Source organism: Macaca fascicularis, chromosome 3 (genome assembly GCF_037993035.2).
Source record: "Macaca fascicularis isolate 582-1 chromosome 3, T2T-MFA8v1.1".
In the NCBI taxonomy this organism is placed as follows: Eukaryota; Metazoa; Chordata; class Mammalia; order Primates; family Cercopithecidae; genus Macaca; species Macaca fascicularis.
Genome location: NC_088377.1, coordinates 172,153,783 through 172,179,228, shown reverse-complemented (window position 1 = coordinate 172,179,228; position 25,446 = coordinate 172,153,783). Strand labels below are relative to the sequence as shown.

The 25,446-nt window shown below is 39.0% G+C and overlaps 1 protein-coding gene across 4 annotated transcripts in view; it reads left to right on the top strand.

The window, feature by feature from the left end:
- COPG2 (COPI coat complex subunit gamma 2) overlaps window positions 1-25,446 on the top strand; it is a 161,115-nt gene that overhangs the window by 6,231 nt on the left and 129,438 nt on the right. For all 4 annotated transcript variants that reach the window (XM_005550786.4, XM_005550785.4, XM_074035992.1 and 1 more), the window contains exons 4-5: window positions 346-417; window positions 11,987-12,066. In XM_005550786.4, the coding sequence (XP_005550843.2) occupies window positions 346-417; window positions 11,987-12,066 (152 nt within the window). The remainder of the gene's footprint in view (window positions 1-345; window positions 418-11,986; window positions 12,067-25,446) is intronic.

Sequence of the window (25,446 nt, the reverse complement as noted above, 5' to 3'; positions counted from 1 at the left end):
TAATAACGTCCTATTGTGAGTGCTGTAATTTTCTGCCTCCTTGTAAACTACAGTACTTCAGGGAGATTTAAAATAGTTTCTACTAAAAGGTTAGAGACTACTATGCTAGAACTTTTAAGCGTGGTATGTGATACTGAATTATTTTAAACAAGGGGGGATAAATGACCATGTGGGTTTATAGATTGAAAGCCAGAAAAATTGCAGAGGCAAAATGTTTACAAAGAGATTCTTTTTTCTTGAGTTCTAAAGGATTTTTGCAGAAATAGAAAATCCTGTGTGTGGATGTGTACATATATATGAATACATATATTTTAAAGTTTAAAAATTGTTTTAAATTTTACTTAGGGTGAACACTTTGGAACAACGGAAGCTACTGAAGCCTTCTTTGCAATGACGCGATTGTTTCAATCTAATGATGTAAGTCTTTTTTATTTTTTTTACGATGAGAAAACTCCTTTTATTTATTTTTCCCAGGGAACTAAGAGTGTTCTAAATTAGGGAGTGTTGCTTGAAATGTTTTAAATTATTTGACTGCTTATAAAACTTATAAATGTTCATTATAAGACATGAAAATGGAAGAATTAAAGTATGCAGTTGTAAAACTCTCCCTCTCCAGATCTACTGTGAAGTCATAAAGACTGTTAATACCTAGCTTCTGGCATGACACTGTAAAGGTGGACTGATAAAGAAGTCAGTGCACATAGCTACCACATTTGTCAGTTCTTAGTCAAGTTTCTGGTGGGCCTGGGATTGCTGTTAGTCAGTGGGGCTGGCAGTTGAGAAGAAGAGATGGATGTGGAGTGGGGAAGGGGAATAAGGAATGGAATAAGGAAAAAGAAAAATGAGTGCAAACTAAACCTGCCTCTCATTACCTTAGACCACCCTGACCTTCAGAACATATGTCTGCTGCTTTTTGTCTGTCTTCTAAGTGTGGTGTACATTTTTCTTTTGCCTAGCCCTAAGGTAGAACCATACAGGAAGGTAATTCTGGAATATCTATTTTCCAGCTTTCCATTAACATAAATTGGCCAAATCTTGCAGTTTTTTGGTATGTATTGCATATCATCACACGTCACATTTTGCGTCAACCCCCAGAACCTCCTGAGATTTGAGTCTTGTTACAGATCTAAATAATGAGAGGTTTTAGGAGTAGATCTTCAGGAAGATCAGTAGTCCCCTGTAATGCAGCTGTGTCAGGGGAGGCCATTATATACTCTGTAGGCAAAGGGAGACTAATTTCCTCACATATGGGATAAAGGACTGACGCTTCTACTGGCAAAAGATGTGGCAGAATTTAGGAGTTTGGGGTACTTGGCTTCATCAGAGTCTGCCTGTGTATCCTCATTCCACTTTTCAGGGCCCCATTCCTTGCCAGTCAAGGTCCTAACTTTAACATAAGATGTCCTGCAACAGTGTGAATTGAATTTGCATTGTAACTGAGCCACTGCAGGACATGCTTTGTAGAAATCTCAGCCCTGTGGCCACATGATATAAGGCTTTCTTATGAAGGCAGTTAATAGATTTCTGGTCCCTTACCCAGATTTGAGTGGTGCATTTAAAACTCTGAGCTCATCATTTTCTTTTCTTGAGAAAAGAATTCTCCAGTGTACCTAGAAACAACTAATTAACCCATTATACAACTTATTTTTACTAAAATCTTCTATGGCATCATCTACTTAGTTACTCAAAGTTTTGTCTTCTATAGGTCCTTGTCTACAGATGATAATTTTAAATATTTTGCCACTGCATGCCATGGACTACTAGTAGCCCCTTTATCATTGGAAACTGGTCATTAATACCTTCAGTCAACTCAGAGAAGCAACTTCAGGTTCATATCTTTAAGGTCTTCTTTCCCTTTAACCACTTCCTGTACCAGAAATTCAGGGTTCAAACAGGGAAACAGAACTACTATGAGTATTGTGGAATTAGGTGTTTATTAGAGGAATTAGACTAGAAAACTAGGCAGGTTGAGCTGCTGGAGTGGGGTTCAGAGGGAGGCTGTTATACAAGTCATGGAAGGCTATTGCCTCTTTTGTGGCTCTGCTTTTGCTGCCAGGTGTCTTCCCAAGGCTGCTGTTACTCAGAGGGCTGGCAGTTGGGAAGAGAAGCTGGACATGTAGTGGAGAAAAGGAAGCAGAGTAAGAAAGAAACAGAACGAGGACAAACTTTTGAAGCCTGTAGCCCAGAGGTTTATATTAAGAAGATGTGAAATTTTTTTTGTAGGAAATGGATTAGGGAAATGTAGGATTGTTCGAAGGGACTAATAGCCTGTTGAAGTTAGTGCTCATGAATTTAAAGTATTACCAGGTAGCATGGTGAATGTTTTTCTCCAACTACAGCCTGCAGGTTAAAGTGTTGAAGGCTTAGATATAGGATTTAATCAGGATTGAAGTTTTGCCAAGTTAGTAAACAGAGGGAGAAGCAAAGAAGTTGAGTGGTTGAAACATCGACTGTGAAATCTTTGGTTAGGAGGGAAGCAAGAACGGGGCTGACAGGGACAGCAAAAAGTTGATAGGATCAGTAGATTGTAGGTCAAGAGAGAGTGAAAAAATTTTGGAGTCAGGAGTGTGAGTGCTTGGAAATGAAATTAGAAAAGGAAGCTGTTACTGTTAGAGGCTGTGGCAGTGGAATTGGGTGATCATTGTAGGGAGGATGGCATCATTGGAGAAGAGGAGGTCAAGGAATGAAGAGGTCAGAGGTTTAGAGATACCATCTGTATGGATATTAAAATCACCAATACTTATTACTGGGATTGTATTGGAGAGACAGTGAAGAAGGTACTGGTATTTTTTAAAAATAGGGGAAGTAACCTGGGTTTAATAGACAACCAGCAATGGTAGCAGGTGACATAATATAAAGGCATAAGCTTCCCCACCTGTAGGCCTCGTGGTATGAGGGTTATGGGAGAGAAAACAGCCGCTGTTTCAGAGGGTTGCCGGAGGATCCCTGGGAGAGAGCCAGATTTCAGTTAGAGAAAAAGATGGGAACATTCAGAGAAGAGTTTGAGAATATAGGGGATTTTGCTGATGAAAGTGTCAGAGAATATAATGGCGCTGATTAGAAGGATGGAAAATGGAGTGAGACGAGGTGCTATACCCGGATGCAAGGAATAAGTCTGCAGGTTATGAATAATGACCAGAATATTTTAGGCTTTTTGAAGTGACTGAGGTAAGTAGCCATGTACAGCATGATGTGATTAGTTTTAATGGTTCCTTAGGCAAAATACGGAATTGAGGGAGTGATTGTTTTGGGGCAAAGAGAGGTAGAGATTTTGCCAGAAGCATGTGGAGCTCCTTCCATTACCAGCATTCCTTTACCAGAAGGTTGGTATTCTTCTATCGTTGTTTATATTAATACATGAGGATTATGTATGTTTTTTTCTATAATCAATACTTTGCATTTTTGTGTGTCTTTAAGTATAAAAATAACATCTTCATATTATTTTGCAATGTTGTTGTTGTTGTTTTTGAGTTGTCGCCCAGGCTGAAGTGCAGTGGTGTGATTTTGGCTCACTGCAGCCTCCACCTCCTGGGTTCAAGCGATTCTCCTGCCTCAGCCTCCTGAGTAGCTGGGACTACGGGTGCGCGCCATCATGCCTGGCTAATTTTTGTATTTTTAGTAGAGACGGAGTTTCACCATGTTGGCCAGGATGGTCTCAATCTCCTGACCTCGTGATCTGCCCACCTTGGCCTCGCAAAGTACTGGGATTACGGGTGTGAGCCACCACGCCTGGCCTGCAGTGTTTATAATTAATACATTTTTAAGATTTACCTGCTTGTTACATGTAGTTCTACTTTATTTACTTTCACTACTGTATGGAATTCCAATATGTGAATATACAGTAATTCTATTCATCCATTCTCCCATTGGTAGATATAAGTTGTTCCCACATTTTACCTATTACACATGATACTGCACATAATGTTTATGTACAGAGTGAGGCTTTTTCTGGAGTAGATATCTACAAGTGGAATTTCTAGATAATGCTTGTTTTTTGACAGTCATGTCAAATTGATCTGTTAGATTAGAGGTTGTATTAAATTATACAGACACTGCTCCAAATCCTCACCATTTCTTACTGCCAGGCCCAAGTACATGCCATTTGGAAAATATGATATGGCATCTTTTTGTGGTTTTAATTTGCATTTTCATGATCATCGCTGAGGTTGAAACTCTTTTCATATGTTTAATAGTCATTTTGCTTTTGTCTCTGAATTGCCTGTTGATATTCTTTGTTTATTAAATTCTTCCCACTGACCTATAGGTTAAAGTTTTTAAAACCTTTATAGTCTTTTTAAAAATAAAATAAGCTCTATTGAATATAACTTATATACAATAAAATTCACCAATTTTAAGTGTACAGTTTAGTGAGTTTTGACCATGTATAGAGTCATGGAACCACTACTACAGTCATGATATAGAAACTTTTCACCATTCCAGAATATGTCCTTATATCCATTAGTTACTTGTTCCCTCACCCGAACTCTAGCACCTGTTCTACTTTCTGACTATGTAGTTTTGCATTTTCTAGAATTTCATTTAAATCTAATCATATAGTATATAGTCTTGTGTGATTTTTATGTCTTGTTTCTTTCACTTAGCTTATGGCTTTTGTGATCCAATTTTTTTTTTTTTTTTTTCTTTTGAGACGGAGTCTCGCTCTGTCGCCCAGGCTGGAGTGCAGTGGCGCGATCTCGGCTCACTGCAAGCTCTACCTTCCGGGTTCACGCCATTCTCCCGCCTCAGCCTCCGAGTAGCTGGGACTACAGGCGCCCGCCACCACGCCCGGCTAGTTTTTTGTATTTTTAGTAGAGACGGGGTTTCACCATGTTAGCCAGGATGGTCTCGATCTCCTGACCTCGTGATCCACCCGCCTCGGCCTCCCAAAGTGCTGGGATTACAGGCTTGAGCCACCGCGCCCGGCCTTGTGATCCAATTTCTTATATGTATCAGTACTTAGTTCCTTATTATCACTGAATAGTATTCCATTTTATGGAGATCATCTGAGTGATTTATCTGTTTGAAGTATATGGATTTTGGTTTGTTTCCAGTTTATGGCTATTGTGAATAAAGCTGCTAAAAGTATTCCAGTACAAGTCTTTGTGTGAACCTGTTTCCATTTCTCTTTGATGAATATCTAGGAGTGGCATTGTCGGATTTGCATTTCCCTAATGATGAGTATCTGAAGCATATTTTCTTTTTTTTTTTTTTTTTTTTTTGAGACAGAGTCTGGCTCTCTCAGCAGGCTGGAGTGCAGTGGCGCGATCTCGGCTCACCGCAAGCTCCGCTTCTCGGGTTCATGCCACTCTTGAGTAGCTGGGACTACGGGCGCACGCCACCACACCCAGCTAATTTTTGTATTTTTAGTAGAGACGGGGTTTCACCGTGTTGGCCAGGATGGTCTCAATATCTTGACCTCGTGATCTGCCCACCTTGGCCTCCCAAAGTGCTGGGATTGCAGATGTTAAGTCTCAGTGCCCAGCCTAAGCATATTTTCATTTACTTATTTGTCATCTGTATATCTGCTTTGATGAAGTGTCTGTTAAAATTTGGTACCATTAAAAAAATCAAGTTGTCAGCTGGGCGCGGTAGCTCACGCCTGTAATCTTAGCACTTCGGGAGGCCGAGGCGGGCAGATCATGAGGTCAGGAGTTTGAGACTAGCCTGGCCAACATAGTGAAACCTGTCTCTACTAAAAATACAAAAAATTAGCTGGGCGTGCTGGCAGCCACCTGTAATCCCAGCTCCTTGGGAGGCTGGGGCGGGAGAATCCCTTGAACACAGGAGGTAGAGGTTGCAGTGAGCTGAAATCATGCCACTGCACTCCAGTCCAGGTGACAGTGCAAGCCTCTGTCTCAAAAAAAAAAAAAAAAAAAAATCTTGTCATCTTATTGAGTTATAAGTTTCTTTATATATTCTGGATAGAAGTCCTTTATCAGATAGGTGTTTTGTAAGTATTTCCTCCCACTCTGTGGCTTGCCTTTTCATTTACTGGACTGTTATTTTTTTTTTTTAAGTATAGTTTTACATGCAGTAATATTCATCCTTTTGAGGGTATTGTTCTATGAGCTTTGACAAACACATACAGTGGTGGTATCACCACCACAATTGAGATTTAGAGCATTTCCATCTCCTTAAAAAGTTCCCTCATGTTCCCTCTTTATCATCTATTCCTCGTTGCCTCCCTCAGCCCCTGGCAATCCGTTATCTCCTTTCCGTCCTTGTAAATTTGCCTTTTCCAGGAAGTCATATGAATGATATCATATTGTATGAAGCCTTTTGTGAGTTTCTTTTCAGTTACTTAGATGATGCATATGAGATTCATCCATATTATTGTTTGTATCCGTAGTTTATTTTTATTTTGTCATCCTATTCCATTGAATGGATGTACCTGTCTTTATCTGTTTGCCAGTTGAAGGATATTTGGCTTGTTACCAGTTTTTGGAGATTATAAAGAACATTGCTATAAACATTCATGTTTTGATTTTTGTATGAACATACATTTTTATTTCTTTTGGATAAATGCCTGGGAGTGGGATTGCTGGGCCATATGTAGGTGTGGTACATTTAACTTTGTAATAAACTACCAACTCATTTTTCTAAAATGTTTGTAATCATTCCCACAGTCACTGTATGAGAGCTGCAGTTTGCTCTGCGTTCTGGCCAGCACTTTGTATTGTTGTTTTTATTTTTGTTTTTAATTTTAGCCATTCTGATAGGTGTGTAATGGTATCCCTTTGTGTCTTAAATTTGCATTTTTCTAATGGCTGATGATCTCAAACATCTTTTCATTTGTATTTTTACCTTCCGTATGTCTTCTGTTGGTGAAGGATTTGTTAATGTCTTTTGCCCATTAAAAAAACTGGATTGTTTATTTTCTTATTGAGTTTTAAGAGGTCTTTATGCATTCTGGATACAAATCCTTTATCAGATGTGTTTCACAAATATTGTCTCTCAGTATGTGGCTTATGTTTTTATTTTCTTAAAGTCTTTCAAAGGGCAGAAGTTTTAAATTTTGATAAAGTCCACTTTATCAAATTTTTTTCTGTTACGGATTGTGCTTTTTATGTCATATCATAGAAATCTTTGCTTAACCGAAGGTGACAACGATTTTCTCCTGTGCTTTTTTTCTGGATGTTTGTGGTTTTATATCAATTATCTTATGATCCATTTCATATTAATTTTTTTATATAGTATAAAGTAAAGGTTGATTTATTTTCACCTCTTTCCTCTTCCTCCATCCACTCCCTCTTCCTTTCTTCTTTCTTCATTTTCTCAACACATGGTTCTGGAACATTGCATATTCATATGGAAGGAGAAAGGGGAGGAGGGGGAGGATATGATGAAGGTGATTTTGTTTCATTGACCTATATGTCTATTCTTACTTTAGCTCTATGCTGTCTTGATTAACTATAGGTTTAAAATCTACTATAGTAAGTTTTATAGTGCATATCTTTCTATTTTTCAAAATTGTTTTGGCTCTTTTGGGCCCTTTGCATTTCCATATGGATTTTAAATATAATATCTATGTTATGTATAGATAATATAGAAATATGTAGATATATAAAAATAGACAAATTATATTATATATAATATAATCTTTTTTTTTTTTTTTTTTTTGAGACGGAGTCTCGCTCTGTCCCCAGGCTGGACTGCAGTGGCACTATCTCGGCTCACTGCAAGCTTCGCCTCCCGGGTTCATGCCATTCTCCAGCCTCAGCCTCTCGAGTAGCTGGGACTACAGGCACCCGCCAACACGCCCAGCTAATTTTTTGTATTTTTAGTAGAGACAGGGTTTCACCGTGTTAGCCAGGATGGTCTTGATCTCCTGACCTCGTAATCCACCCATATCAGCCTCCCAAAGTGCTGGGATTACAGGCGTGAGCCACTGTGCCCGGCCTAATATAATCTTTTTATATAGATATAAAAAGCCTGCTGGAACTTTGATGGGGCTTGCATTAGATCTCAAGAGCAATTTTAGGAGAATGGACATTGTAGCACTATTGAGTTTTCTTCTTCACAAACATGGTGTATATCCCTTTTTTCAAGTCTCTCTAACTTCTGCCAGCAGCATTTTACAGTTTTCAGTGTACAAGTCTTGCACATATTTTGTGAAATTTGTCCCTAAAGTAGATAGTATGTTTTGATGCTCTTGTATTTGTATTGTTTATTGGTAGTCTCTAGAAATTAAATGAACTTTTATATATTGACCTTTTTCTTGTGATCTCCTTAAATGTTTGTTAGAGTTCACTATTGAAGCTGTCTTCTTAGTGGGAAGGCTTTTCGGGGTTAATTAACTTCATTAAAAAAATGTATATATGATGCCATTCAGGTTATTTGTCTTCTGGAGTGTGCTCTGGTAGTTTGTATCTTTCAAGGAATTTCAGCTAAATTGTTGTTTGCATAAAGCTCTTCATAATATTCCTCCATTCTTTTAATGTCTTCAGAATCCTTAGTGATGTCTCTTCCTTCATTCCGATATTGGTAAATTGTATCTTCTCTCTTTTATTCCTAGGAAGCTTGTCTAGGGATTTATAAACTTTATTGATCTTGTCATAGAACCAGCTTTCTGTTTCATTGATGTTTTAAAATTATTTTTCTCTTCCAAACTAATTGTGCAAAAAGAAAAAAAAAAAAAAGCTAAAAAACCAAACCAAAAGAAGGGGAAAAAGAGAGGAAGAGAAACATAGATCAAACAGGACAAACAAATCATATAATGACCTGGTAGATATAGACCCAAATATATCATTATCCACATTAAATGTAAATGAAGAGCACAAAGATCATTTATGAAAAGTTGACTGTATATTGAGCCATAAAGCGAGACAACAAATTTCAAAAGATTGAAATCATGTAGACTGTGTTCTTTATTTACAATGGGATAGTGTTAGAAATTAATAATAAAAGAATAAATCAATCGCCGTTTATTTTGATAGTAAGAACATTTTTTTCTGTTTTGTTTATAGCCATGGTAAAGTAAATGGGCTGGATTTACCCTGCTACTATAAATACCTAGAAAATCAAACAAAATTTATGATGTAACATTTTCAGACATTGGATAATAGATATCCCAGGACTGTGATCTGAAGAAGGGAAACTAGGTCAGTCCTAGGATTGTGCTAGATCATGGCCCGGAAACAGATTACAGGCCTAGCTCTCTCTCAGAGCTGAGAAAACGAATGTAGGTTAGGAGCCAAGAAAGCTCGAGTTTGTGAAGCAGAATACCAAAGAAGCCAAAGAAGAAGGAGCAGGAGAGAAAAAGAGGGCCGGGGAGAGAAGGAAGGAGGAGAGGGAGGGATTCCATGATCTGCTGAGGACTGTCCCTTGAGTCTTTGGTTAAGTAAAAACTGATCTGTGTATGTAAAAAAGGAAACTACTGAAAGCTAAAGAAAGAATCTGAAAAACAGGGCTCCGAATAGTTTGTATTCCCACCAGTGAAAGTGGAAAGACCTTATATTGCGTAAGACATCTGGTATAGTTCTCAAAAGGAAACCATACATAAGTAATTATTACCTAAGTAATGGGAATATATTATAACCTTACACTAAAACTTTAAAAAGCCCATAAGTAAGCCTCAAAGTCGGGGGGTGGGGGGAAACAAACCACTAGTCCTGGGTAACCTTCTCTCACGACAGAATAGAGTTCAATACTATGTAAGATCATGCAACAAAATAATAAACTTCACAATGTGCAGCATCTAATAAATTATCAGATATGCAAATAAACAGGAAATATTATCTATAAACAGGTGAAAAATGGATCAGCATACACAAACCCAAAATGATAAAGGTGATGGAATGAGCAGATGATGTCATTAGAACAACTATTAACATGGTCTATATGCTTAAGAGTGTATAGAGAGGCATAACAAAAATAAAGCATAAAATAGGAGAGATACAAAGAGATCCAAATACACTTCCCAAAAATTAAAAAAAAGAAAAGAAATATATAAAATGAAAACTACACTACATGGGGTTAATAGCAAATTAGAGATGTAGGACAAACAAACAAACACACAAACAAAACCCAGGGTTATTGAAGACAGCAGTAGAAGTGGTCCAGAATAAAGCAGAGAGGAAAAAAAGACAGACTAGAAATAAGCAGAGCGTCAGCAACCTGTGAGATAATACTTTGGAAGTTTATTTTATTGTTTATACTCAAAATTGCAGTGGGTTTTTGACTTATCAAAATCGAATACTCATCTCTGTGTTTTCCCTACTCATGGGAAATTCGAGAGTCTTAGGATACTCTGATTCCTTATACATATATATCAACATATGTATGTGTGTATATGCATACACACATGCACATTTACATTCATATATTCTATGCTATCATTTTCTTATGAGTCTTGTTTGTTCATTGTGACTTACTCATGTCTTTAGCACTTTTTAAAAACTCTTCATTCCTTGCTCTATTTCTGAGTTATCTGGGATGATTTTCCTTGTAGAATGCTTGAAGAATATAACTTTGAGAATCTTATTTTCCTAGACGTTAGATACTATATCCCACAGAAGTAAGATCCTTCTGTGGCTATGAATGTTTGGTTGTGTTCATTTCTAGCATCTGTGAATTTGTCTTAATTTTATCCTTGGCTACACGTTTAAAATTTTTGTTTCTATTTTATTCAGCATTTCTGTGTATTTGTTTATGCAGTATGTTTTAGTGATTAAGAACACATTTTTTGCCAACATTTTGTATTGTTTGTCTTTTGAATTTTCACCATTTTGGTGGGTGTGAGGTAATTTCTGAAATGTGGTTTTAATTTTTCATTGGATAAGTAATTTTCATTTCCCTGATGACTAATAATGTTCAGCCCCCATTTTTTTGTGTTTTAATGAATTTTTTTTTTGTATCTCTTGTTTTCTTCTGCTTCTCACAGAACTTTTTTTTTCTTTTTTTTTTTTAATTGGGGTGGGATGTTCTTGAAACTTTGATTCTTATTTTTTGTTTTCTTCTCATAGTAGCTTTGATCTGCCCCATGTGTGTGCCCATACTGACTTTCTGTGTGTGTGTGTGTGTGTGTGTGTGTGTGTGTGTTTTGTTTGTTTGTTTGTTTTTCTGTGTTTAATCACCGCGAGGATCCTTGCTCTCCTCTCTTTCCTTAATGGGTTCAGTAGTATCAAGGTTTTCTCCATAGCTTGGCCTCTGGAGCTGCGTCTGATGTATTTGGGTTTCTCTGCTTAAAATAAATTTGAGGTTACTCAGTAAGGACAGACTAGAGGAACCTGGCGTCTGACCGCTGCCCATTTATCCGTAGTGTGTGAATAAATCAGAGATCCAGTTGTGTCGGGGAGAGTAGATGGAGCATTGTTAGCTTAGTACTTACTTGGATCCAGGTATTCATCTAGAAATCTCATTTAGGGTTCAGGAGAAAACATTGGTATACACTGAACTGAGGAAAGTGTAGAGTTTGCCCATTTAGCCCTACATATTTTTTAAAAACTTAAAAAATATGTTTTCCAGGAATAAGCCTTTAATTAACACTGTACACTGTCTCTACTGAAAATACAAAAATTAGCCAGGCGTGGTGGCAAGCACGTGTAATCCTGGCTACCTGGGAGGCTGAGGCAGGAGAATTGCTTGAACCCAGGAGGCGGAGGTTGTGGTGAGCCGAGATCGCGCCATTGCACTCCAACCTAGGCAACAGAGCGTAACTCCATCTCAAAAAAGCAAAACAAGACAAAACAAAAAACCTATGTCTTTGGACTCAAGCTATCAGAGTCTAAGTTTGTATCTCTCTGTGGAAAGATCCATATAATTGAATTTTTAAGTTTTTACCTTTTGTGTCAGTGCATCCGTTGTGTTTAGGAAATACTAGTATTCTGAATATTTTCTCACCCAGATATTAATTTTTTTTTTGGTAGATGAGACTCTTTTAAGAATATCTTTCTAAATATATATCTACTTGGGTTCCTCACTTCAAATAATTTTAAAAACCATTTCCTTATGAATAATCTGTTACCTTTTATAAATAATTTTTCAGCAAACATTGAGGAGAATGTGCTACCTTACCATCAAAGAAATGGCTACCATCTCTGAGGATGTGATAATTGTCACAAGCAGGTATGTGAATGGTCAAAATCTAGGATGAGATACTTATATATTTAGTGAAATATTTGCTGTTTGCTCTCTGTTGATTTTATTTTTTGACCATAAGCCAATAGGAATTTAAAAGAACATAATATCTTAAAGCATTCTTTTCTAAAATGAAGTTTTCATCATGTGAAAGCCATCCTTATCTGATAAAGCAAAGGAAGAAGTTACAAAAGATAATATTGATAGATTTGAGTGCATAAAAATGTTCATAAAAATAGATAAAACTGGCTGGGCGCGGTGGCTCAAGCCTGTAATCCCAGCACTTTGGGAGGCCGAGACGGGCGGATCGTGAGGTCAGGAGATCGAGACCATCCTGGCTAACACGGTGAAACCCCGTCTCTACTAAAAAATACAAAAAACTAGCCAGGCGAGGTGGCGGGCGCCTGTAGTCCCAGCTACTCAGGAGGCTGAGGCAGGAGAATGGCGTAAACCCGGAAGGCGGAGCTTGCAGTGAGCTGAGATCTGGCCATTGCACTCCAGCCTGGGCAACAGAGTGAGACTCCGTCTCAAAAAAAAAAAAAAAAAATTGATAAAACTAAAAAGTAAGTGATAACATGTACACTGAAATAAAATATTTACAACAGATACATCAAAGGCTAGCATCTGTAATATATAAAGAACTTTTAAAAAGAAACAAGTGATAATTCATCAAATAACCAATAAATATTTGATGATAATTCATCAAAAAGGATCTAAACGTCTTTAGATAGTCTCACTAGTAACCAAAAAACATAAATTAAAAATTCAAGAATGAGGTATAATAGTTTTTATTCATCAAACTGGCAAAGAAGCAAAAAGGCAGTATTCAGTACTTGTAAGGGAGACATACTCTTGTACAAAGGAGACGGAGTAATAAATTGATTCAGTTTTTCTAGAAAGCAGTTTAGCAACATTTGTTGAATAATTGAAAGGTTTTATCCCTTTGACCTAGTAAGGCCATATCTGTGGAACTATCCTTGGAAAATAATCAGACATAACACAGAAAAACTTACATATATTGATGTTTGTTGCAACACCATTTACAGTAGCAAAAAGAACAAAACAACTTATGTGTCTACCATTGATAAAATTATTTAACCATATTGTCATGTTATAAAATATTTTAAATTTTGGAGATATTTTTGAAACATCTGATATTAATAAGTTTTCATAAACTGCTAAATGGAGATTGGAGTCAATCTACGTATTCCATATAGTCTCATATTAAAGAACATTTTATGTGCCAGATGTGGTGGCTCACGCCTGTAATCCCAGCACTTTGGGAGGCTGACGCAAGTGGATCATCTGAGGTCAGGAGTTCAAGACCAACCTGGCCAACATGGTGAAACCCTATCTCTACTAAAAATACAAAAAAATTAGCCAGGCGTTGGTGGCGTGCTCCTGTAATTCTAGCTACTTGGGAGGCTGAGGCGGGAGAATCGCTGCAGCCTGAGAGGCGGAGGTTGTGATAAGCCGAGATTGTGCCACTGCACTTCAGCCTGGGTGATAGAGTGAGACTCAGTCTCAGAAAAAAAAAAAAGAACATTGTGTGTGTGTGTGTGTGTATATATATATATATATATATACACACACATAAAGTATGGATAGAAGTTACACAGACTTTGGATGGTTGGGATTGTGGCTGATATTTGTTTTCTTTAAACTTTTTATAATTTGCAAATGCCCTAGAATAAGTATATATAGTTTATAGTTCTAAGTGTATAATAAACATTATTTTTAAAGTAGTTGCCTTCTTAATTACTATAACTCATTGAAGTGAATCTGGTTTTATATAACAGAATAAATGTTTAGAGGAGGGTGCTTGTGTTTAACCTGTAGTGGTGTGGAATGTAGTTTCAATTAGGAAAACTTTCAGCTGAAAATAACAGAAAAGCAGATGTAAACAGTGACATAAACAGGATGGGAGTTTGTTTTTTCTCATATAACCGTAGGTCTAGAGGCATAGAGTGGCTGGTGTTGGCTCAGTCATTCAGCAATGTCAGGGGTAGTGTCTCTTGAATTCTTTGGACATTCTCCATTATTGCAAAATAGATGCCCAAATTACTGGCAGTATACCACATTCAAGGCTAGAGGGGTACTGGGAAGGAAGCCAGGGAAGGCCACGCCATCTGCCTCTTTTATCAGGAACGCAGTATTTTTTCCCAAGGCAATTTTTAGATTTCACTGGGCACAACTGTGTTATATGACTATCCTTAGGAAGCCAGGAAAGTATTTAGTATTTTATAGCCCAAGTATTAGGGACAGAAAAGGGAGAAGGGGTTGAAAATGGGTGTTATCTAATGGTATCTACCACAAGTAAAACAAACAAACAAACAAAAAAAACAGAAAACCTTCAGTTAGATTGCTAGATTCACGAATATTTTGAAAAATTTTAAATAAATTAGTCATTGAGAGTTTTTTGTTTGTTTCTTTTAGCTGTCAATACTTCGCTCTGAGTTTTGCTAGGCTACCTTGAATTATGGTGTATTTCTATTAATAGTTCATTTTAAGTGATCAGTAGATGTGGTAGGCAGGATAATAGTGACCCAAAGATGTCCATGTTCCAATTCCTAGGACCTGTGAATATGTACATTACATGGCAAAAGAGAATTATGATTGCTAAACAGCAGATAGGGAAATTATTCTGGATCATTCAGGTGGTCACTTTAAGGACTACACTTCTTGAAAATGAAAGTGGGATGCAGAAGAGGTGTCAGTAAGAGATGTGATGATGGAAACAAGGTCAGAGATGCAGTGTTGCTGTATTTGGAGATGGGGGAAGAGGGCCATGAGTCAAGGAATGTGGTAACTTCTAGAAACTGGAAAAAGCAAGGATTCACCCTTCTAGCCTCCGGAAAGGACTGTAGCCCTACTGATATCTTGATTTTAGCCCAGTGAGACCAGTTTTGGATTTCTAACTTACATAACTGTAAGATAAAGAAATGAATGTTGTATTTTCCTCTAAGTTTGTGGTACTTTGTTACAGCAGCAATAGACGACTAATGCAGATTTTGGTACTGGAAGTGGGGTGCTGCTGTAACAAATACCTGAAAATGTGGAAGTAGTTTTGGAACTATGCAGTGAGCACATCTGGAAGAATTTTGAGGTGCATGATAGAAAAAGCCTAGATTGCCATGACAATAAAAATATGGATGTTAATGACTCTATTAGACTTAGAAAAAAGTGAAGAGCAGGATAGAGAAAACATTTATCATCTTAGAGAATATCTAAATCATTGTGAACAGATGGTGAAAATGCATTAAAGGTGCTGGCTCAGAGGAAAATGTTGGGAATTGAAGGAAAAGGGATCCCTATTATAGTGGCAGAAAGGTCGGTAGGCTTGTGTACTGCAATTAGGTGGAAAGGAGGACTTACAAACAGTGAACTTGGATGTTTAACTGAAGAGATTTCCAAGCAAAGTGTTGAAGGTATGGCCTAGTTTCTTTTTGCCACTAATAGCAAAATTAGAAAGTAGAGACATAAATCAAGAGGAGACCTGTTAAACAAAAAGGAACCAGGACTTGATGATTTTGGAAATTCTTAGTCTACCCAAGTGGCAAAGGGTGCTAAAGTCAGGAGTTTCACTGTCAGGAAAATGTGCTCTAGAGAAAAAGCCAAAGGAGTCACTGCACAACCTTTTGCTGAAACCTCAGAAAGATCAAAAGGTCAGAGCATTCACTCACACGAAAGGCTGAAGAGATCAAGAGGTGTGACTTGTAGATTCCCTTAGCATCTAAGTAGAAGCCAGAAATAGAGATGGGATGATCTAGGCAAGATCTGTGGAGGAGCCTCTTGTCTAATGGAGTGAGTCTCTGTACTTATATAGTAGACCCACAAGGTTTTTGAGAATTCTACGTCAGCAGCAACTCAAAGGGAGAGAGAGAGAGGATGAAGTGAAAGACTCAAAGAGGAGGCAAAATTCGTCTTCATTTGTGGATGTATGGAATTAGAAAAGAAATGAGAGGATGAAGTGAAAGAAGGCTATCAGAGCCCCAAAATTCTACAGGCAGGAAACAAGCCAGTGGAACTACTCAGCTTCAAATACATGCTGGTTACTCTTTTTGAAAAAGGAAGGATGACTCTGAGGGCAAAGGGGCAGTCCTGTAGGGTGGAACTGAGAACTTTACAGAATTCTGCCCATGCGGAGACGTATTCCAGGTTGCCTAACTGGATTTCAAAATTGCTTGGGACCAATGACGTCTTCCCTTTCACTTTCTTTCATTTTGAATGGGAATATCTGTAACTATATTCTACGGCAGTCCCGTCCTTGTATGTTGGGAGCAGGGGATTTCTTTTCTAATTCCATAGGTCCAAAGATGGAGAGGAATTTTGCCTCAGGATGGATTATACCAAGAGTCTCACCCATACCAAATTTAGATTTTGATAATAAGATTGAGGTTTTTGAATCCATGAGATTTAGATGAGACTTTGGACTTTGAATTGATGCTGCAGTGTGTTGAGACTTTGGGAGGATCTTAGAAGGGGGTGAATGAATGTATTTTGCTTGTGAAATGGACACAGCCCTAATGACGCAGTGATTTTAACCCAGTGAGACTTATGTTGGACTTCTGATCTACAGAACTGAAAATAATAAATTCATGTTGTTTTAAGCTACTAATTGTGGTAATTAGTTACAGCAGGAATAGGAAACTAATGTTATAGATGACCTTTCTGTATGCATAGAAAATTTGTTGGCTTGGCAAGAAACCATGGAGATTAAAAAAACCTGAAGGCACATACTTCACAAATGAATATATGCAAATGGCCAATAAGCACAATGTTCTCAATATTATTAGTCATCAAGAACATGCAAATTAAAAATCTTAATGAGATAGGCTGGGCGCAGTGGCTCATGCGTGTAATCCCAGCACTTTGGGAGGCCAAGGTGGGCGGATCACAAGGTCAGGAGAACAAGACTATCCTGGCTAACACGGTGATACCCCATCTTACTAAAAATACAAAAAATTAACCGGGCGTGGTGGCAGGCGCCTGTAATCCCAGCTACTTGGGAGGCTGAGGCAGGAGAATCGCTTGAACCCGGGAGGCAGAGGTTGCAGGGAGCTGAGATCATACCACTGCACTCCAGCCTGGGCGACAGAGCGAGACTTCGTCTCAAAAAAAAAAAAAAAAAAAAAAAAAAATCTAATGATAGCATACCCACTAGAATGGTTAAAACAAAAAAGCTTGACAATACCAACATAAAAAAAGCCTATTCCAGTACTGAACATCTGGAACAACTGAAACTCCTATACACTGTAGATAGGAATGTAGAATGATACAACCACCTTGGAAAAGTTTTGGCAGTTTCTTATAAAGCTAATTATATACCTGCCCTGTGACCAGTAATACCCCTTCTAGGTATTTACTCAAGGAAAATGAACACATATATGGCCACAAAAAAGACTGTACAAGAATGTTGTAACAGCCTTATGAGGGTTCTTCAAAAAGTTTACGGGAAATGTGTGTTATGAAAAAATAGCCATGGAGTTTATATTAGTCCATTTTCATACTGCTATAAAGATACTACCTGAGGCCGGGCACAGTGCCTCCCACCTGTAACCCCAGCACTTTGGGAGTCCGAGGTGGGGCAGATCACTTTAGGTCAGGAGTTTGAGACTAGCCTGGCCAACATGGGGAAACCCTGTATAAAAATACAAAAATTAGCTCGGTGTGGTGGTGCACGCCTGTAGTGTCAGTTACTCAGGAGGCTGTGACAGGAGAATCGCTTGAACCTGGGAGGCAGAGATTGCAGTGAGCCAAGATCACACCACTGCACACCAGCCTGGGCGACAGAGTGATACTCCATCTTAAAAAAAAAAAAAAAAAAATATATATATATATATATAAAAAATACACACACACACACACACACACACACATATATATATAATCCGAGACTGGGTAATTTATAAAGGAAAGGAGTTTAGTTGACTCATAGTTCCCCGTGGCTGGGAAGGCCTCAGGAAACTTACAATCATGGCAGAAGGGAAAGCAGGCACATCTTACATGGCGACAAGAGAGAAGAGAGTGAAAGCACAGTGAAACTGCCATTTATAAAACTATCAGATCTCATGAGAACTCACTATTACGAAAACAGCATGGGAGAAACTGCCCCCATGATCCGATTATCTACCTCCCTCAACACGTGAGGATTACAATTCGAGATGAGATTTGGGTGGAGACAACAGAGCCAAACCATATCAGAGTTCAAAATTTTTTTGCACTAAAGTATAAACTCATGACTAACTTCTTAATAACATGTCCGAACAGTATCTAGCTTGAGACACTAATACATCTGTTTGAAAAGAATCCATTTCAGAGCAGCATCAATTCTGCTAAAATTGAAGCAAGAACAAACATTACATTTATGGTGAACTTTGGGTAGAAGAATGGTGAAATTATTGACGTGTTACAAAAAGCATGGCAATAGTGACCCAAAGAACTCAGCAGTTTACAAACGGATAAGTTGTATTGAGAAGGGATGAGACAGTGTTGACCACGAAGCCCTTCATCTTCAGCAGCAGACCATCTACATCAATTTTTGAAACTGATGATTAACAGCAGCAATAGCCAATGTATAGACACCTCATTTGGTTCAGCCTTACCAAATTCTGACTGATAAAATTAAAGTTGACAAACTATTTAATGGATGTCAAGACTATTGCATCTAGATTGGCTACAGGCAAGAGCAGAGCTTTAAGTGGAAGTTTTAAATAAGTGAGATCAAGATGATGAGGCATTTCCTTGAGGAACTGTAATAGGAGAAGAAATGTGACTAGCAGTCCAATCCTGAAGACAAAGTGTGATCAAAGCAATAGCTACCAAGAGGTGGAAGTGGTGCAGTCAAAGCAAAAGTGGACCTGTCAAAAGCAGAAGCCATGGCAATAGTTTTTGGGGATGCTTGAGGGATTTTGCTTGTTGACTTTCTGGAGGGCCAAAGAATGATAATAGCTTATTATGAGAGTATTTAGAGAAAGTCGGCCAAAGCTTTAGTAGGAAAACACTTGGGAAAGCTTCACCAGAGAGTCCTTCTCCACCACAACAATGTGTCTGTTCATTCCTCTCATCGCACAAGGGCAATTTTGCAAGAGTGTCCATAGGCATCCACCTTAGAGTTCTTATCTGGCTTCTTCTGACTTTCTTTTGCTTCCTAATCTTGAAAAAAATCTCTAAAGGTCACCCATTGTTCTTTAGTTAATAATGGAAAAAGGGTGAGTGTGGGTGTTTGTGCCTGGATGGGTGCCGGGGCTTCGCCTCCAAGGCAGATCCTCAGGGCAGTGGCTGGATCATGGCTGAGGTGATTGAGCCCCTGGAGCCTCTAGTGCCTGTGGACTTGGGAAGTCACGAGGCAGTGGTGCAGCTGGAGAAAGCCATCATCTTCGCCCATGGGCTCCACGCTGTGGACACTGACAGGTGGAGCCCATGGAGTCGGTCCTGGAGGGCAGATGTCTGTACCTGAGATCCGACAATGTAGTAGAAGGCAACTGTGCTGAAGAATTACTACAAAACTCCCATTGCGTCGTGAAGGAGTATTTTGTGGCTCCCCAGGTAATATCTCTTTGCCAAAGCTGGATGAACAAGAGGCTTTCTCACACAGCCGAGTAGCTCATTCTGGAAAGGGGGTACTCTGAATACGTGGAAGCATAATGACAACATTTTCTTACCATGAACACTAAATTTTCCTGCTTTTTCCAGTCACTTGAAAAAATGGGTGCTTAAGCATTTCTTTTTTTTTTTTTTTTTGAGATGAAGTCTCTCTTGTCCCCCAGGCTGGAGTACGATGGTGCGGTCTCGGCTCACCGCAATCTCTGCCTCCTAGGTTCAAGCGATTCTCCTGCCTCAGCCTCCCTAGTAGCTGGGATTACAGGCACCTGCCACCATGCCCGGCTAATTTTTGTATTTTTAGTAGAGAAGGGGTTTCACCATGTTGACCAGGTTGGTCTTGAACTCCCAACCTCAGGTGATCCGCCCACGTCGGCCTCCCAGAGTGCTGGGATTACAGGTGTGAGCCACTGCGCCTGGCCAGCATTTCTTAATAACAGACTCTTCTGAAGACAGAATTGGGATATATCTGGCGCCAACAAGGCAATGAGTTCCTGATGCTAACTGAAGTAAAAGGAAAGCAAAAGTCAGCTTCCAAGGAAATAGCTTCCAGGGTATTCAGTTAACAGGCCTGTTCAGTATGGAAGATACTATTTATCCCCCTTTAACTCTCACCAAAGGACTATACCAACTGCATGAAAGTGAACTTTTACATCTATGTAAATGGTAGGCAGAGCATCTTGATCACTATGTGACAACCTTGGCTATCATTTTCAGTTGCTATTTGAATTGATTTGAGTAGCCCTATCTTCACTGAACATACCTGAATTTGTTCCTAGGTACCCACTTTGTTTCTAGAAAAGGGCTAACTTTCTAGTATGGTTTGAAGAGTGTTCAAAGTAGACTAGAGCTTGGAAACTCCTAACCTAGAACCATCTGCCATCCCACAAAGTGATTATATGCAAAAGGGATACTAGTCATACCTAGTGTTTCTCTTTCTGAAAAGAGAACTTATCCTAAAAGTAGCCCTGGGCCTGGGACAGAGTAGCCCTTTCCACCCCTAAAATGATTATTAAATTGACATGAATCCAAGATCGTGGAGTTTTTTTGCTTTTTGTTTTAAAACTCAGATACCAAGGATAAATGAAACCTATTTCGGGATTCATTCTCTAATAGATTCTAAGTAATAGAATCAGAGAGAGACTTTTCCTCTAACCAGACTGCCAAAGTTGGTTTTGGCTAAGAATTTCCCAATGATCTTTGTGCTGCTGCTCGTTTCTTTTGTTTTTCTGAGACAAGGTCTCTCTCTGTCACCCAGGCTGGAGTGTAGTGCTGTGATCATAGATCACTGCAACCTCCAAACTCCTGGGCTCAAGTGATCCTCCCACCTCAGCCTCCTAAGTACCTGGGACTACAGGTGTGTGTCACCATGTCCAGTTATTTTGTGTGTGTGTGTGTGTGTGTTTAAGTAGAGGTGGGGTCTTGTTATGTTGCCTATCTGGTCTTGAACTCCTGGCCTCAAAGAATCCTCTGACATGCCTTGGCCTCCCAAAGTGCTGGGATCACAGGCGTAAGCCACGATGCCTATCTTGTTGCTCATTCTTAAAAGTCTGTGTTTGTTTTTCCTATACCCTTCTTTCATCTGCAGTGCTTCTTTTTTCTTTAAGGCAGCTTAATTTACAAGCCTGGTCTTGAATTAAAAGAGAATCCCGAACCTGCTCTTGGAGTTGAAGTTCTCAAACCAACAGCAGAGCAACTATCTTGATCCCCATACAAACAAAGTTATCTACTCCTGCTCCTTAAAAAAAAAAAAAAAAAATGTAAAAATGACTGCATTGACATGCTTACATTCCCAGCAACTTCAGTTGTTTCGGGATGGACTAAATGACTGGTATCATCACTTTAAAATGTGTCTTGAACTTGATGGAGCTATGTCGATAAATAAAATTTATAGTTTTTAAATTTTTTTATTTTATTTTTATTTTTTTTAGACGGAGTCTCACTCTGTCGTCCAGGCTGGAGTGTGGTGGTGTGATCTCACTGCAAGCTCCACCTCCTGGGTTCACGAAATCCTCCTGCCTTAGCCTCCTGAGTAGCTGGGACTACAGGCACCCGCCACTACGCCCGGTTAATTTTTTAAATTTTTTTTAGTAGAGATGGGGTTTCACCGTGTTAGCCAGGATGGTCTCGATGTCCTGACATTGTGATCCGCCCGCCTCAGCCTCCCAAAGTGCTGGGATTACAGGCGAAAGCCACCGCGCCTGGCCTATGGTTTGTTTTTGTTTTGAGATGGAGTCTCGTTCTGTCACCCAGGCTGGAGTGGAATGGTGTGCTCTTGGCTCACTGCAGCCTCCGCCTCCCAGGCTTAAGCCTCCCAAGTAGCTGGGATTGCAGCTGTGTGCCACTACGCTCAGCTAATTTTTGTATGTTTAGTAAAGATGCATTTCACCGTGTTGGCCAGGCTGGTCTCAAACTCCTGACCTCAAGTGATCTACCCACCTCAGACTCCCAAAGTGCTGGGATTACAGGCGTGAGCTACTGTGCCCAGCCATTAGGTTTATTTTTTAATTCCATTTTTCCACAAACTTTTTGAAGTCCCCTCATATTTGTGATAGCCCTAAACTGGCAACAACCCAAATGCTCATTAAAGAAGAATGAACACATTGTGGCATATTCATGCAATAAACTATTACTCAGCAATAAAGGGAAAAAATTGCTGATTCAGGCAACAACATGGATAAACTCCTAAAACATTTATGTTGGAAAGAAAACAGATACAAAAGAATATATATGCTGGATGATTCTCTTGGTGTAAACTCCAAGAACAGCCCAAACTCATCTGTGGTGATAGAAATCAGAAGTCTGTTGGGTTAGAGGAAATTGATTGGAAATGGGCATGAGGGAACTTTCTGGGGTAATGGAAATATTCAGTATTTTTGTTTTGGATGGAGGTTACATAGATGATCACAATTGCCAAAACTGATTTAACTTAATATTTAAATTGTACATTTTATTGTATAAATTACAACTCGGTTAAAAAAAAAAAGAGATTTAGTGTCTTAACTAACTAAACGTATATTGACAACCTGATTATACTGTTCTACTCATTACAAGAAGGCAAACCCTTATGTGATGGGACCCATCCAGTGAAAGTCTGTCTCTGAAGCTAGCATAGAATTCTGGAATTGAGTCCTGAGGAATGATCCATCACTCACATGAGGGAGTACTCGGGGGAGTGGGCATCAGTATGTGATAAGTTACGTCCTAGTTTCAGAAAATCAAATGAAAAATTCAAAGACCATGGTTTAGAAAGAAAGAAATGGGTTGTAGAAGCTGTTATCAGCTAGGCAGTTTTAAAATCAATTGTGGGGATAATGTGTGGATTTGGGTAGAGGGAGAAAAATACTTTGCGCCTTCTAAGGAAAGTAAATGTTAAAAGTTCATCCACTTAGTAAGAAATATACAAGCCTGAAACAGCTTTTCTATTTGAATGGTGCAGCTGTTCCTGAATAATTACTTCTGAAGATTTACTGCCAGGAGGTGGTTTAGAACAAGAGGGGAAATGAGATACTATTATGACTTAACCACCACTGTAGTGAAACTCCTCTCAAAGATTTCCAGTAAATTCTTACTTAGTTAATTTTAAAAGTTAATTTTCTGTCCACATTTTACCTGACCTCTCTCCCAGTTTTAACATGGTTAAATACTTCCTGGAGTTCTGCCATCTCTGGCTTTCAGAAACCATAGTCCTGGATTTCCTCTCCTCTTTGATTTTTCCATTTTATTCTATGATACCTCAGAAGTAAATGGCTGGTTTTCTTCTGCCTGTCATCTAAATGTTGGTATTCCCTGGGGTTCATATCAGTGCTGTAGCTCTTTCCCAGACTCATCATGCTCTTTGATACCCTTTATATTTGTACATGCTTCTCCCCGTGCCTGGAATTATTCTGTTTCCTTTTCCACATAGCTCAAATACATGTCATTATAGGTACTGACTTCCTCCTCCTTTCTTTCTTTTTTTTTTTTTTTTTTTTGAGACGGAGTCTCACTCTGTCGCCCAGGCTGGGGTGCAGTGGTGTGATCTCCACTCACTGCAAGCTCCGCCTCCTGGGTTCACGCCATTCTCCTGCCTCAGCCTCCCGTGTAGCTGGGACTACAGGCGCCCACCACCTCGCCCAGCTAATTTTTGTATTTTTAGTAGAGACGGGGTTTCACCGCATTAGTCAGGATGGTCTCGATCTCCTGACCTCGTGATCCGCCCGTCTCGGCCTCCCAAAGTGCTGGGATTACAGGTGTGAGCCACCGCGCCTGGCCTCCTCCTTCTTTCTTAACAGATTAGTCATTGTCTTCTCTGTTGTTCCTTTTTTTTTTTTTTTTAAGAGATGGGGTCTTGCTGTGTTGATTAGGTTGGTCTTGAACTCCTGACCTCAAACAGTCCTCTCATCTCAGCTCCCAAAGTGCTGAGATTATAGGGGGGAGCCACTACACCCAGCCTCACTTGTTCTTATAACACTTCTTTTTTTTTTTTTTTAACCTCTTTTCTGTTATTTTAATATATTGTACTATAATTATTTGCATAGTTTTTCTGCCCTGTGAATTATTCATTCCTTGAGAGAAAGAACCACATATAACTTTTTTCATCAATACCTGGAAAAGTGCTTTGTGTTATTAGACATGCAATAAAAGTTTGTTGCATGAGTTAAACAAAGGATAATCCATTTTCTGTCTTCAAGCAAGGGAGCTGAAATCAAAAGGTTTATTTATTTCCCTCTCTGCCTTACGAAAGCAGTCACACAGGCAGAAGTGGAGAAAGGTGGGTTAATGCGTGTTGAGAAACCTTTCAGTCTCCTACTTCCCTTCTCTTTTTCCTGCCCAGTTTGCAAGCCAACTTTCCTGATTTATTTGGATTAACACTTATTTTATTTTAAAATGAAATTGTGGCAGACTTTTCAGGAAAGATGATGAAGTGATGCCAAATCATAAAATTTCCTTCTCCAAAGCCTAATGAAATGAACAACAGTGAATAAAAGTGAAAGCCAGGAGACTTCTAATTCTAGCAGAGATAAAATAAGGCTACTGGAGCCCATCTTTCCCAGTGGTTACAAATAATAATAATGATAATAATAAATAACCCCAAACAAAAAAACAAAAACAATTACCTGAGGCCTCCAAACAGTAAATATAGTAGGTGAAATAGGGAGATAAAACAATACCTAATGAGCGACCAGTATAACAACAGTGAGTTTCATGGTTAATTTTCATCTTTATACCTTGAGTTTGACCCAAGGGCAGTCTCAATCAGGGAACTATATAGTAGGTGTGGTCAACAGAGACTCAGAAAGAAGCGCATCTCTCTGGCCTGAGCACAGTTTCCAAATAAAAAAGGTTGGTGGTGACTGCAAGCTGGAGAGCTGGGGGAAAATCCTTGTTTGTTTGTGTTTTTCTCATTTTCTTTCCTAGTCCTGTCCTGAGGTCAGCCCTAGTTGTGGGACAACTTTACTAGGATACAACAGCAATATTGTGGGCACTTAAAACCCTGAGAAGAAACTGACCACTGAGAAAAGGGACGGCTGTTAGGTGAAGAGTGGGGGAAAAGCCACATTATTTTTTTCTTTCTATCTTTTCTTGCCTCTTCATCATGAGGGTGGGCCCACTTGCATAGTACAGGGAGCTGAAACTCTGAGAGAACCCCATATTTCTGGCTGACGAGCTGGGAAAGGTGTCTTTGACAGCCAGAGGGTATGGGAGAAATGACATGAGGAGAGACATGGAGGAATGGATACCTTACCAGAGCACTACATGTATGGAATATTCCTAAAGAAGCAT